General features: G+C 33.3%; 1 protein-coding gene and 5 non-coding genes across 8 annotated transcripts in view; 2 read left to right on the plus strand and 4 right to left on the minus strand.

Moving 5' to 3' along the window:
* Positions 1–429: 429 nt before the first annotated feature.
* On the minus strand, positions 430–539 carry Trnai-uau (transfer RNA isoleucine (anticodon UAU)). Its single transcript has 2 exons — positions 502–539; positions 430–465 (listed from the first exon to the last, which is right to left on the minus strand). It is a non-coding gene; the product is annotated as a tRNA-Ile (tRNA).
* A 376-nt stretch (positions 540–915) lies between these two features.
* Positions 916–1,005, plus strand: Trnay-gua (transfer RNA tyrosine (anticodon GUA)). The gene is given in 2 exon segments: positions 916–952; positions 970–1,005. It is a non-coding gene; the product is annotated as a tRNA-Tyr (tRNA).
* A 757-nt stretch (positions 1,006–1,762) lies between these two features.
* Trnai-uau (transfer RNA isoleucine (anticodon UAU)) lies at positions 1,763–1,872 on the minus strand. The gene is made up of 2 exons: positions 1,835–1,872; positions 1,763–1,798 (listed from the first exon to the last, which is right to left on the minus strand). It is a non-coding gene; the product is annotated as a tRNA-Ile (tRNA).
* A 376-nt stretch (positions 1,873–2,248) lies between these two features.
* On the plus strand, positions 2,249–2,338 carry Trnay-gua (transfer RNA tyrosine (anticodon GUA)). The gene is given in 2 exon segments: positions 2,249–2,285; positions 2,303–2,338. It is a non-coding gene; the product is annotated as a tRNA-Tyr (tRNA).
* A 757-nt stretch (positions 2,339–3,095) lies between these two features.
* On the minus strand, positions 3,096–3,205 carry Trnai-uau (transfer RNA isoleucine (anticodon UAU)). Its single transcript has 2 exons — positions 3,168–3,205; positions 3,096–3,131 (listed from the first exon to the last, which is right to left on the minus strand). It is a non-coding gene; the product is annotated as a tRNA-Ile (tRNA).
* Positions 3,206–8,139: 4,934 nt separating this feature from the next.
* The window catches only part of LOC134709160 (cytoglobin-1-like), a 35,620-nt gene continuing 30,859 nt past the window's right edge, over positions 8,140–12,900 (minus strand). Inside the window, exons 2-3 of one of the 3 annotated variants that reach the window (XM_063569342.1) lie at positions 10,232–10,460; positions 8,140–9,053 (exon numbers count right to left, since the gene is read on the minus strand). In XM_063569342.1, the coding sequence (XP_063425412.1) occupies positions 8,904–9,053; positions 10,232–10,460 (379 nt within the window). In that variant the 3' untranslated portion in view covers positions 8,140–8,903. The remainder of the gene's footprint in view (positions 9,054–10,231; positions 10,461–12,900) is intronic. The other 2 variants (XM_063569344.1, XM_063569343.1) reach the window with 2 other exon arrangements.

Here is a 12,900-nt window from a genome sequence, read left to right on the forward strand (position 1 = left end):
AAATCAATATGAGTCAGGAACAAAGTCGAGGTTTTTTTTGCTGATGCCTAGTGGTCAGTCTTTGTCAATTTGAAGAAAACTCACACATTTCAAATCATGCCAAGACAGTTAGTCTTTCGAATGAACATTTCAATTACATTATCTATTTTTGAGTACTATACATTGCCGACCATGCTGCTGGTAAGATAAGAAGAATTGCAAACTGTACATGTAAATTTACATCGAAATGACACGACTATAAATTGATATTGAATCAAAACTACACGTGTCCCGTGGCTCAAATGCATACTCACACTTACCAATAAAGCCCGGGTACTTTCATGTTTTAGTCGATACAGTTTTCCTTGTCAAAGAGATTCTGATCGTAACAAGTTGACAAGCGTTACTGGAAGGTATCAAATTTAATAAATTGAAAGGTAAAAAACTAATTGCTCCGGGTGAGGATCGAACTCACAACCTCCGCATTCCTCATACTGTGCTATGCACAGTGAAGGTACTGTCTATAAGTACGGCGCGCTAACCGATTGTGCCACCGGAGCAATGTTACAAAGTGACATAAAAATTAGGCTTTTATACAACAGTTGCTATCTGGCTTAACGTCTGCATTATAAATGATGCAGACAAATCTTCTCATTCCACTTACTATGTTATTTTTTACATATACTTTAATAATCGGGCCAACATATATTTTGAACGCTCCTGTTATGTTCTGAAAAGAATTTCCCAACGAATTATATTTAACATAGGGAAGGCTGACTTTCTTCGTTCAACGTAATTGAGATTTTGTAATGTCCTAATTATAAACATTGAACAAGGTACATGAAAACATTTCTTTAAAATAGGCCACACCATATGACCAACTTCCGTAAAAATTCTTTACAATAAATACATCAATTTACTGGTAATTGTCATCGCCCCGTGATAGCTCAGTTGGTAGAGCGGGAGACTGTAGTGGAATAGAATCTAGTAATCTCTAGGTCGGTGGTTCGACTCCGCCTCACGGGATATATTTTTGTCACCATCACTTTTTAGCCCCGGATTTGTTATTTTCTTCAATGTGAGATTTTATTCTCGGAAACTATTTGACTGAGTTTTTTGTTTGAATAATAATGAAGTAACAAACACATAAAATTCACTTTGAATGATATATTAAATGCGTAACGTTGCCAAAATAACTTGTTAATATAATAGCTTAAGGCAAATAGTGTGCACCAGGTCAATTTCCTAAATAAACAGTCTTGCAAAGAAATAGCATAGTGGGGGACAATAATCTGAATTAAACGCATTCAAGTAGATACACTGTAACGTTATCATCTCAGAAATTGGACCTGTAAAATCAATATGAGTCAGGAACAAAGTCGAGGTTTTTTTTGCTGATGCCTAGTGGTCAGTCTTTGTCAATTTGAAGAAAACTCACACATTTCAAATCATGCCAAGACAGTTAGTCTTTCGAATGAACATTTCAATTACATTATCTATTTTTGAGTACTATACATTGCCGACCATGCTGCTGGTAAGATAAGAAGAATTGCAAACTGTACATGTAAATTTACATCGAAATGACACGACTATAAATTGATATTGAATCAAAACTACACGTGTCCCGTGGCTCAAATGCATACTCACACTTACCAATAAAGCCCGGGTACTTTCATGTTTTAGTCGATACAGTTTTCCTTGTCAAAGAGATTCTGATCGTAACAAGTTGACAAGCGTTACTGGAAGGTATCAAATTTAATAAATTGAAAGGTAAAAAACTAATTGCTCCGGGTGAGGATCGAACTCACAACCTCCGCATTCCTCATACTGTGCTATGCACAGTGAAGGTACTGTCTATAAGTACGGCGCGCTAACCGATTGTGCCACCGGAGCAATGTTACAAAGTGACATAAAAATTAGGCTTTTATACAACAGTTGCTATCTGGCTTAACGTCTGCATTATAAATGATGCAGACAAATCTTCTCATTCCACTTACTATGTTATTTTTTACATATACTTTAATAATCGGGCCAACATATATTTTGAACGCTCCTGTTATGTTCTGAAAAGAATTTCCCAACGAATTATATTTAACATAGGGAAGGCTGACTTTCTTCGTTCAACGTAATTGAGATTTTGTAATGTCCTAATTATAAACATTGAACAAGGTACATGAAAACATTTCTTTAAAATAGGCCACACCATATGACCAACTTCCGTAAAAATTCTTTACAATAAATACATCAATTTACTGGTAATTGTCATCGCCCCGTGATAGCTCAGTTGGTAGAGCGGGAGACTGTAGTGGAATAGAATCTAGTAATCTCTAGGTCGGTGGTTCGACTCCGCCTCACGGGATATATTTTTGTCACCATCACTTTTTAGCCCCGGATTTGTTATTTTCTTCAATGTGAGATTTTATTCTCGGAAACTATTTGACTGAGTTTTTTGTTTGAATAATAATGAAGTAACAAACACATAAAATTCACTTTGAATGATATATTAAATGCGTAACGTTGCCAAAATAACTTGTTAATATAATAGCTTAAGGCAAATAGTGTGCACCAGGTCAATTTCCTAAATAAACAGTCTTGCAAAGAAATAGCATAGTGGGGGACAATAATCTGAATTAAACGCATTCAAGTAGATACACTGTAACGTTATCATCTCAGAAATTGGACCTGTAAAATCAATATGAGTCAGGAACAAAGTCGAGGTTTTTTTTGCTGATGCCTAGTGGTCAGTCTTTGTCAATTTGAAGAAAACTCACACATTTCAAATCATGCCAAGACAGTTAGTCTTTCGAATGAACATTTCAATTACATTATCTATTTTTGAGTACTATACATTGCCGACCATGCTGCTGGTAAGATAAGAAGAATTGCAAACTGTACATGTAAATTTACATCGAAATGACACGACTATAAATTGATATTGAATCAAAACTACACGTGTCCCGTGGCTCAAATGCATACTCACACTTACCAATAAAGCCCGGGTACTTTCATGTTTTAGTCGATACAGTTTTCCTTGTCAAAGAGATTCTGATCGTAACAAGTTGACAAGCGTTACTGGAAGGTATCAAATTTAATAAATTGAAAGGTAAAAAACTAATTGCTCCGGGTGAGGATCGAACTCACAACCTCCGCATTCCTCATACTGTGCTATGCACAGTGAAGGTACTGTCTATAAGTACGGCGCGCTAACCGATTGTGCCACCGGAGCAATGTTACAAAGTGACATAAAAATTAGGCTTTTATACAACAGTTGCTATCTGGCTTAACGTCTGCATTATAAATGATGCAGACAAATCTTCTCATTCCACTTACTATGTTATTTTTTACATATACTTTAATAATCGGGCCAACATATATTTTGAACGCTCCTGTTATGTTCTGAAAAGAATTTCCCAACGAATTATATTTAACATAGGGAAGGCTGACTTTCTTCGTTCAACGTAATTGAGATTTTGTAATGTCCTAATTATAAACATTGAACAAGGTACATGAAAACATTTCTTTAAAATAGGCCACACCATATGACCAACTTCCGTAAAAATTCTTTACAATAAATACATCAATTTACTGGTAATTGTCATCGCCCCGTTATCTGTTACAAACCTGAACTATTACATACCTTGCTTCCCTTAACTTAATGAATAAAGATAGTTCCTAGTTTTGTTCTTGAATAGATTAACCGATTGTTTTCAAAAGAACGGAATTAACTATGAATCATTTATTTTACAAAAGGGGCACACAATATGTATACTGCTTGTCTAATTTATAACCGCAAAAAGGTTTTTAACTTTTTAAGAACTACTTTACAGAATGCCGAGAGTATGGAAAGCAACTTTCACAAAATTATTCTTAAACTTATTCTTAAAAGTTATCAATTTGAAATTTTGAAAACAAGGGCTTCGTTAATTATTATGAACATTCACGATCATTCTATTGATACCTACATTTTGACATTTCACAAGATCGATGGTTTTTCGACTGTTAATGACGTCTTAACATTAATTGTATTTTAGATATGTACTATTTAATATTGTTGTCATCCATGATTAATCTAACAAAGTTATTGGCTTCGAACTAGCTTTGAGTAACTGCGAGTACTCTAGAAATGTATTTTGTGTTTAGTGTTTTCGGTTAGTTGCTTATATGTGCTTTGTGTTGATCCGATGAGTTGAGAGCCCTTTTCTGTTGATTTTTATATTGTGCTTTTACACTGTCCCAGGTTATTGGGATAACTAGTCGCACATGCACACACATGTTTAGCCCCGCCACATTTTGTATGTGCTGATCCAAAATCCGGAGCCTGTTATTTTGTTGGTGTCGTTCGTAATTGTTAGTAACTGTTCGTAACTGTTTGCCATTTTTTTTTTTTTTTTTCATTTATTGTTTTGTAAATGAATCTTGTAATTCATTTTATCGTTTGAATTGTTGTTTTTGTTTTTTCGGGGTCATTATATCTTGCTATGATGTATGAGGTTTGCTCTTTGTTGAAGGTTGTTTGCTGACCTATACTTCTACTTCTATATGGATAAGCTACAGTCGCAATTTCCATAACGCAGATATGCTGCGCGCGTGTGTCCATCAGCACAAGCAAGGTTAAAGATAAACAACAAACAATAACGTGTATTTACAAGAACGAAAACAAATAAAATATGTGATTTTTGCAACAACTGTACAGGTTAAAATCAGATATCCACTATAACATCAGAACTCCCACACACATACCTGGTAGGCGTTTATCATGGGGCCAGGATGGCACTTTTAAATACTAGTAGCTGATTCAAATCAATAATTGTTCCTGGGATGCATCCATTAATGTTCCTTCCCTGGAAAACCTGTCTCTGTGATATTGCCTTTTTTTACGGTTGGTCTCTTTGTGTAATCTGGAATTGTGACTTTTGCTTCTCCATGCAAGATCTTATACAGAAGTATAACACGGCTCCTTGTTTGCTTGTCTGCGTGTTACTAGGGTTGGCAGACCAAGTGTCTGTGGTCTGTTGGTAACATTTTCTGGTACCTGATAATAAATGTTACAAACCGGATAGGTCTCCGTTATACCATTTCGATTTGGTTAAGTGGCACTTTTTGTATTATTCCCATACTAATACAGATGCATACTCGAGGTGTGGTTGTATGCACTCCCTTTTATATCTGATAGTTTCAAACCGTGATAAGGGTAGCGCTGAACAGTTTCCAGTTAAGACCTCATCATGTTGTTGTAAACAACACGGTTGAGTCACACTACGATTGCAACAGTTTGCTGGATAGAATGTCATCTGTCAGCGTCTGGTCTGTTCTACAAGTTACACAAGATCCTGTCGCAGCTGTTGGAATATGTATGAGTTGTGGAAGAATCTATATAGTGGGGAAACATCAGCAAACTGTCGTAAGTGGTACGTACATGACGATATAGAACCGTTTATATCGTTGATATACAGCAGACTGATATGGTTTCAAGAACCGTTCCCTAGGTACACTGGAACATACTGTTTTCATCTCAATCATTTCGCCGTCTGCACACACTCGTTTAATTTGAATTTAATACAAGCATAGCTATTTGTTCTCTCACATTCAATGACCAGGTTCACCGGTTGAATTTCACAGGAACGATGTTGTCTGAAACCATGTTGATAATCCACCGAAATGTTGTGTTTTTTCCAAATGGTAAATAACATAATTGTAGTTTATGTAAACAGTATATATACGGTCGTCGTAAAATGAGAAAATAACTTAAACGTAACTATTATCATAACTTACAAAACCAAGCCTAGGTTAATCTCCATTATAACGGCTTCTTTCAGACGTTATAAACGAAACATGGATATTTTTTAAATGCCACCACAAATGATCTTTCACCATTACTAAATTCTTTTATATATCTAAAGATTCGTTATGTTATAGTTTATTCTTGCAGTTATGTTGATTATAGAGCTCGTAAACTAAATACCTATTGGTCTTATGAATAAACATAATTTAAAATTGTAGTAAGATTGATAAATATTTTCTCCATCGAAGCAGCACCATTCATTTATATTTTAAAAATAGTATAGATATAACTAAATAAATATTATTATCAAGTGTGTACACATATGCAACTGCATCCTTACGATACCAATATTGTTAACATTGTACAATATCGAGCCTTTCTCAGACTACTGATGACGTCTGTTGGAAGTGTACATAATGTCTATTTAATCTTTAAAAACTTAGTCCTCCACATTCTGTGACTTTATCGAGTCTGGCTATCTGAATCATATGTTGTTTGTTGTTGTTTTTAGTGTGTCTATTTTTTTCCGGGGGAGTAAGATGTTGGTGTTTCATATAATCTGCTTTTACATGTATGTTTAATATTTTGGTAAAATTTGTTATCCTTCTTACATATTCCATATATGTATTTATAAGTTGCAAATAAAAAACCCACAAGATACTAATGGGACTCATATGTCGAGGGGAATCTGAAAATACCATGGCAAAACACGACAAACGAAAAAACTAGACAAAACACAATCCGCAAAACACTAAAATAGAAAACTTAAGACTAAGCAACAAGGATCCCACCGAAAACAGGGGATACATGCAGGTACTCCAGAAGAGTAAGAATGTCCTTGCTCCACACCACATGTGATCATAGTTGTCTAAATGACAATCATACTGCGTCTCCTTATTTTTAATTTTATATGAATATGAATGAGAAAATATGTGGGATCAAATTAACTTGGCAAGTTACCAAAATTGACATAAGCCCGCCAATCTAAACATCCAGTTTTGCGTTCGTATCGTAACAGTATACTATAATATAATATATTTTTTTTAAAAGCTCAACAACATGTCAATAGAAAAATAAGGGGTAGTGTTGTCAAAACCTTTCGGAATGTTGGGTCCAAAATGCTCTTCAACTTCGTACTTTATTGTGTCCTCTTTAACTTTAGTTTGATTCGAGCGTCAGTGATTAGTCTTTTGTAGAAGAACTTTTATTATACATTTTTTATCAAACAACATTACATTTATCCTGGCGTGGGTGTTTTTAATTTTTAAATTTATTCAATATGAAAATGTAATGTACAGCCTCCACGGGGAGGACACGAGAACAACAAATACATTTTGTACTGTATTTGTCATATTAGAATCGAAATAATTCCTTCATTGATGCTTACATTTACAGGCAACTACACTGTCTTCAGCATTATAATATATCATAATTATCATACATATATTACGTTCATCGAAATCCAAAACTAAAAATACCCCAGAAAATTAGTTTTCCTGAAATCGAAACTACAGAATAGCTTATCGCAAGCAGAATACATTGCATTCTATCAAAAATTACCTTGACAAAAAAAAACGTGAACCTGAAGCGGGACAGGCAAAATAATGCCCTCTACTATCGTAGGTGGGTCATAAAAAAACCTAAAAGACATAAAGGCATAAAGATATGTGTCTTTACAATAACTTACTCACTTAATCGACCAGAGTCTAAAAAGTAGTGAACGATTTTTATAAAGATTACCAACGATAATACCTTGATTACACATTTAACAGGTAATCGGATATTACTCGACATGGCTTCTGTCAATGGCACAAGTCAAAGATGTTTAAAGTAAATAACGACAGGGATAGAAAAGTGGAATGTTGTTAATGCTGTCAAAGTTTTGATGCCGAAAAAAAGTTAATAAAATTCAAATCAGCAAATCAGCAAAGAAATTATCACTATTTCACACTCCATGCAACGCGGACAAGTTCCGAACTGACAGCAGACCAACAATGATTCAAAGACAATACACAGCCTCCTCAGTATTAAGATGAGCAACTTCACAAATTGTTCAAGATAACATTGTTACGCTATCAAGTGTTTTACGGTAGCCAAGTTGGCTTGTGACGATTTGTTTTCTAAAGAAAGTCAATAATATGTTGCTCTGTAGCTAGTTAAATTTTAATCTAAAGATATGAGGGCATGATTTTTGTATATTTGCTGTTGTCATTGCATAACTATTGCAACGTTTAAAAAATAAATCTATATACGATCATACAAGATAGTTTATTTACAAGATACATGTATATCAAAATGATTGTTAGATAAGTGGAATACATTCATTCTTCATCAACTTTCATAAAAATGCAAATGTAGTTAAAATATATAGTGTTTAAAAATACAGTTAAAGATTATTATCTGATAAATTTTCTTCTCAAGATCAAGATTGACTTGACATATGATCACAGTGTGATCAATATTAGCGTATGTTTTCGGTGTGATAAAGATTGACATACGTTCACATTTTTATTAATATTAGCATATGTTCCCGGTGTGTTCAAAATTACCGAATGTTCCTAGTGTGATCAATATAAGAATATGTTATCAAAGTGTAATTAAGATTGGCATATGTTCCAAGTATAAACAAGATAAGCGTATGTCCCCAGTGTACTCAACACAAGTGTATTGCTCAGCGTAAACATGATGAGCGAATGTTCCCAGCGTAATCAAGAACTTGTGCATTGTCCCAGTCGTATGTTCCAAAAATAATCAAACTTCATAGAACATATACCATACAATTATTGGCGATATAGCTGTTTTTGTTTCACCTTGGGCTAGTTAGTCGAAATTCGCAACTTCGAATTCATTTACTGATCTGTCATGTTATATGATTATACAACCGCGCAGAGAACATTTTTTTTTATAAATAAAATATCATACTTTATCATGTAGTGACAAACAAAAAACTAGAAAACATGTAGATGGTGGTGATTAAATATTTATATATTAAGTGTGATTCATTACGACTGCCATTTGTCTTTCATCTCAAAGCTTGAAAGCTATTATTGTTTATTCGATGAAAGGTCGTGCAGAAGTCAAGTACCGTCTGTGACATTGTGTTATACATTTGAAATTCTAAAAGGAAGATAGTATCTTGTTGTCATCTCGCGTGCTTAGTTTCCTTTCGTAATCCTTCCTTGAACTTTGTTGCCATATATTCAAACACATGTTCCCATGCAGTGGCCATTTGTGTTGTAAAATCTGTCCCTAAGCATCCATTAAAAGCATCTCTAATCGCCGGCCAAAGTAACTGCAAGTAGAAGGAATTTGAGATCATTAACATTATGGTCATCAAGAACTAAGCATTATGTCTTTTTATGTAATTTCGTTATTGTAAGGTCTTTTATTTATGTACTAAAAGATTCCAGATTTTGATTATGAAACTGACATTGGTTTTTTTGTGCTTTTATTTTTTTTTAGAAAAAGGGGGGTCATATATTTTACTAACATGGAGAGAGCTTATATAAGTAATTGTTCATTGATATTTTTTGAATTCCTAACATATAGAGGCCGAGCAGTCTAAGTGGTCTAAAAACTGTATCACTAGCATGTCAAACCTGAGGTTGTTCGTTCGAATTCGGCACGTGCCAGGTACGTTCGACTCAAATACTAATTGACTTAAATTGTCATTGTTCTTGCCGACTTCCTCCACCAATAAAAGGTTACCGCTTAAAATAGCAAATAGTAGTGAAAATAGTGTTAACCACCAATGAATGAACTAGAACATACAACATAATGTAAAAAGTAAAATCACAAAAATTATGCACTTCGAAGTAAATTCAATATCAAATGGCAAAATCAAAAGCTCAAATACTTTAAACAAATGGTTAACAACTGTCATACTCCTGACTTGGAACAGATATTTCTTATGTAGACAATTTGGGGATTCAATCTTGTTTTATAGCTAACTAAACCTCTCGCTTGTATGACAGTTTCATCAAATTCCAATAGTTAGTTGTTTTGGCACTAAGGATTATGATAGTTGTTTTGGCACTAAGGATTATGATAGTTGTTTTGGCACTAAGGATTATGATAGTTGTTTTGGCACTAAGGATTATGATAGTTGTTTTGGCACTAAGGATTATGATAGTTGTTTTGGCACTAAGGATTATGATAGTTGTTTTGGCAATAAGGATTATGATAGTTGTTTTGGCACTAAGGATTATGATAGTTGTTTTGGCAATAAGGATTATGATAGTTGTTTTGGCACTAAGGGTTATGATAGTTGTTTTGGCACTGAGGATTATGATAGTTGTTTTGGCACTGAGGATTATGATAGTTGTTTTGGCACTAAGGATTATGATAGTTGTTTTGGCACTGAGGATTATGATAGTTGTTTTGGCACTGAGGATTATGATAGTTGTTTTGGCACTGAGGATTATGAAAAAATGTATAGTTCCCAGGAAGACTCTTCTAAGATAAACTTACAATGACCATTTCCGGCTTGACATTATGTCGCGCATGACTTTCTCCCATGGTAACAAGAACATTCGACAGAAAGACAGAATCATCAAGACTTTCTACAGCTGCCCCAAGACCTTCCATTACAATGTTACCATGGTGTCTCAACTTCTCTTCGTCAACTAAAAGGTCATTATCTTCCACCGTCATTTGTTCGGTAAAAAGTTTCTTGAATTCTGGATGCATTTGGAAAAACCTGTCAAATAAAGAATGTGAATTTTAGAATAATACAATTTGATTTGACATTGTTAAACGAGTTAGGGTAGAACATCGATACATAATTTAATTTTGGATGTAACGCGTCTTCTGATTGGCTGACGTTATTTTGTTATGAGACCATAGACATAATTTAGTCATGTGACCGTGACGTCATCAACATTTTTTCATGGTTTTCTACGGTTTAAAATGGAATTTAGAATTAAATTATAAGAAATGACTGTAATATTTTTTCTGTCTATTCGAAATAACATAAAAAAATGTGGTGCACACTGTTAAATAACCCGTTACGCGCGTTATTCAGTGAGCACCAAATTGTTAATGTTATTTCTTCATAGACAGAAAAAATATTACAGTCATTCCTTAAACAATCTTTTAAAATCTGAGCAAACGTAATTGAAGAAGCATGATATGGCAGAACATTATTAGACAGTACAGCTCAATAAGTCACTGCAGAGGAGACTAACTCTTGGAATGCGACTTCAGTTGACTTGCACGTTAACAATTATCAATCACTATAAGCAGATAAAATTACTTTTGTCGAAATTAATTTGACTTTTCTAGAGGTTCCGTTAACAATGTATTGTTATTATTCAAACAGTGAAGCCGAATTTTCTACAAAATGACAAGTAGTAAAATAATATAACGCAATTTTAGGAATAATACAATGTAATATTAATTGTACTTTCTGACCTGTAATCGACTTTTAAAATAAGTACAAGATACCATTTTTGACAGCCTCTATATCATAATACATCAATAGCTACATAACAATATGTATAAATGTCATCGTAAACGAAATTGATAGGTACAATGTAAATTGTATACAAAAAAAGTTGAAAGATAATCAGAAAAGCGTGAAATTTATAAATAAAGTCGGTTAAAGTAAGATTAATTAATTCAACGAATTCCTTGTTTATTTGAAGTATCATTCCGTCGTTTTTAGCCCTGTCATGATCATGGTATTTTTTTTTAGTTATCTCCCATGATTTTTAAAGACCTCAGCATGCTATATAATATGATTTTAAAATTAAGAAATTTATGGTCCGCGATAATGCAATTTGTACTACCATTGGGGAAAGAGGGTGCGTCGGATGTTTAGACACACAATAGAATGGACAAAAAGCAATTCTAATAACGTTCAAAATAGTTGTATTGCACTCGAAAGTATTCTTTAATATGTTAAGAAAGATCGTTGGTATATGTTTCCCGAGACAGAAGTTTTATACACTTTGCCAAAATGAAGATTTTACTATGCTCTTTTTAAAAATTCAATAAAAAGGATGGGTCACCGTACTATTTTTCAAGCTATGAGTCGTTGACAATTGCCTGCATTTGTTTAGAATGATCATACAAAAAAAACACAGTGTTTGCATAAAAAAAAAACCATGTGAGATAGAATTTGAAATAAATTGTGAGAAATTAGGTTTTATTATATTTTTAATAAAACAAAAAAAGAAAAATAGTGTCACTGAACAAGTTTTCTTGCTCCAAGAAAAATTTAAAAAACTATAAATTTGTTACTCAAAGAGTTATCTCCCCTTAACCGGCCTAGTTGAAAAAATGATTCTTAAACACATTTGTATGGAATTTGTTTAAATATTTTGAATAATGCAATAAATCAGAACGTTTTCTTGATATAAACAGTTTAGTCCATAAGGTTGCACATCTGTCTACGTATTTGTAGATTTGAGTAAGAACCTAGACTGATAGTTTACTGCAATATTACAATCCAAGATGGCGGTATACCATAAATCTAAATAAAGAGTGTGTCAATTTCAAACGCGTCGGCTTTATGATTCGGGCGTGATATCCCGAAAGTCTTTAGGAATCACCCATCCTCTATATGAACTTTGTGTCGGGTTGAAAAAGTCTATTTATATATATATATATGTTAGCGGCAATTAGTGAAATAAGGCATTAAGCTTAAATCCTAGACAATAAGCTAACGCCTAGGCATTAAGTTATTGCCTGACATTATCAGACATTTAGCTTACTTCCTGAAAATTAATGATGATTATTAAACCTATTGCCGAACATAATTTTAGGCAATAAATGAACTCTGGAATTTATTTATATTCGGTAATTTATTCTTGATATAAAGTAGTTTGAAATACTTAATTATATTCCTAATATTGATATACATATTCATTTGACAGATCTTTATCTTCAAATTTTAGTATTTTTCATACTCAAAACAGAATTAACTCATACTTTTTTGTGGTATTATTACAAATAAAAAAAGATTTAAAAAACGTGATTGTATCCGATAAAAAAGGGGGGATTCGATATAATAATTATAATAATTATTTGAAATGTTTTACACTTCACAAGTTACCTTAACTATTGTGTCTGTATTTATATTGTATGTTTCTCTGTAAACTTGTATCTAGTTTTTAGAGAATAAAGTATCTATCTAT

This window comes from Mytilus trossulus, chromosome 3 (genome assembly GCF_036588685.1).
Source record: "Mytilus trossulus isolate FHL-02 chromosome 3, PNRI_Mtr1.1.1.hap1, whole genome shotgun sequence".
NCBI classification, from domain to species: domain Eukaryota; kingdom Metazoa; phylum Mollusca; class Bivalvia; order Mytilida; family Mytilidae; genus Mytilus; species Mytilus trossulus.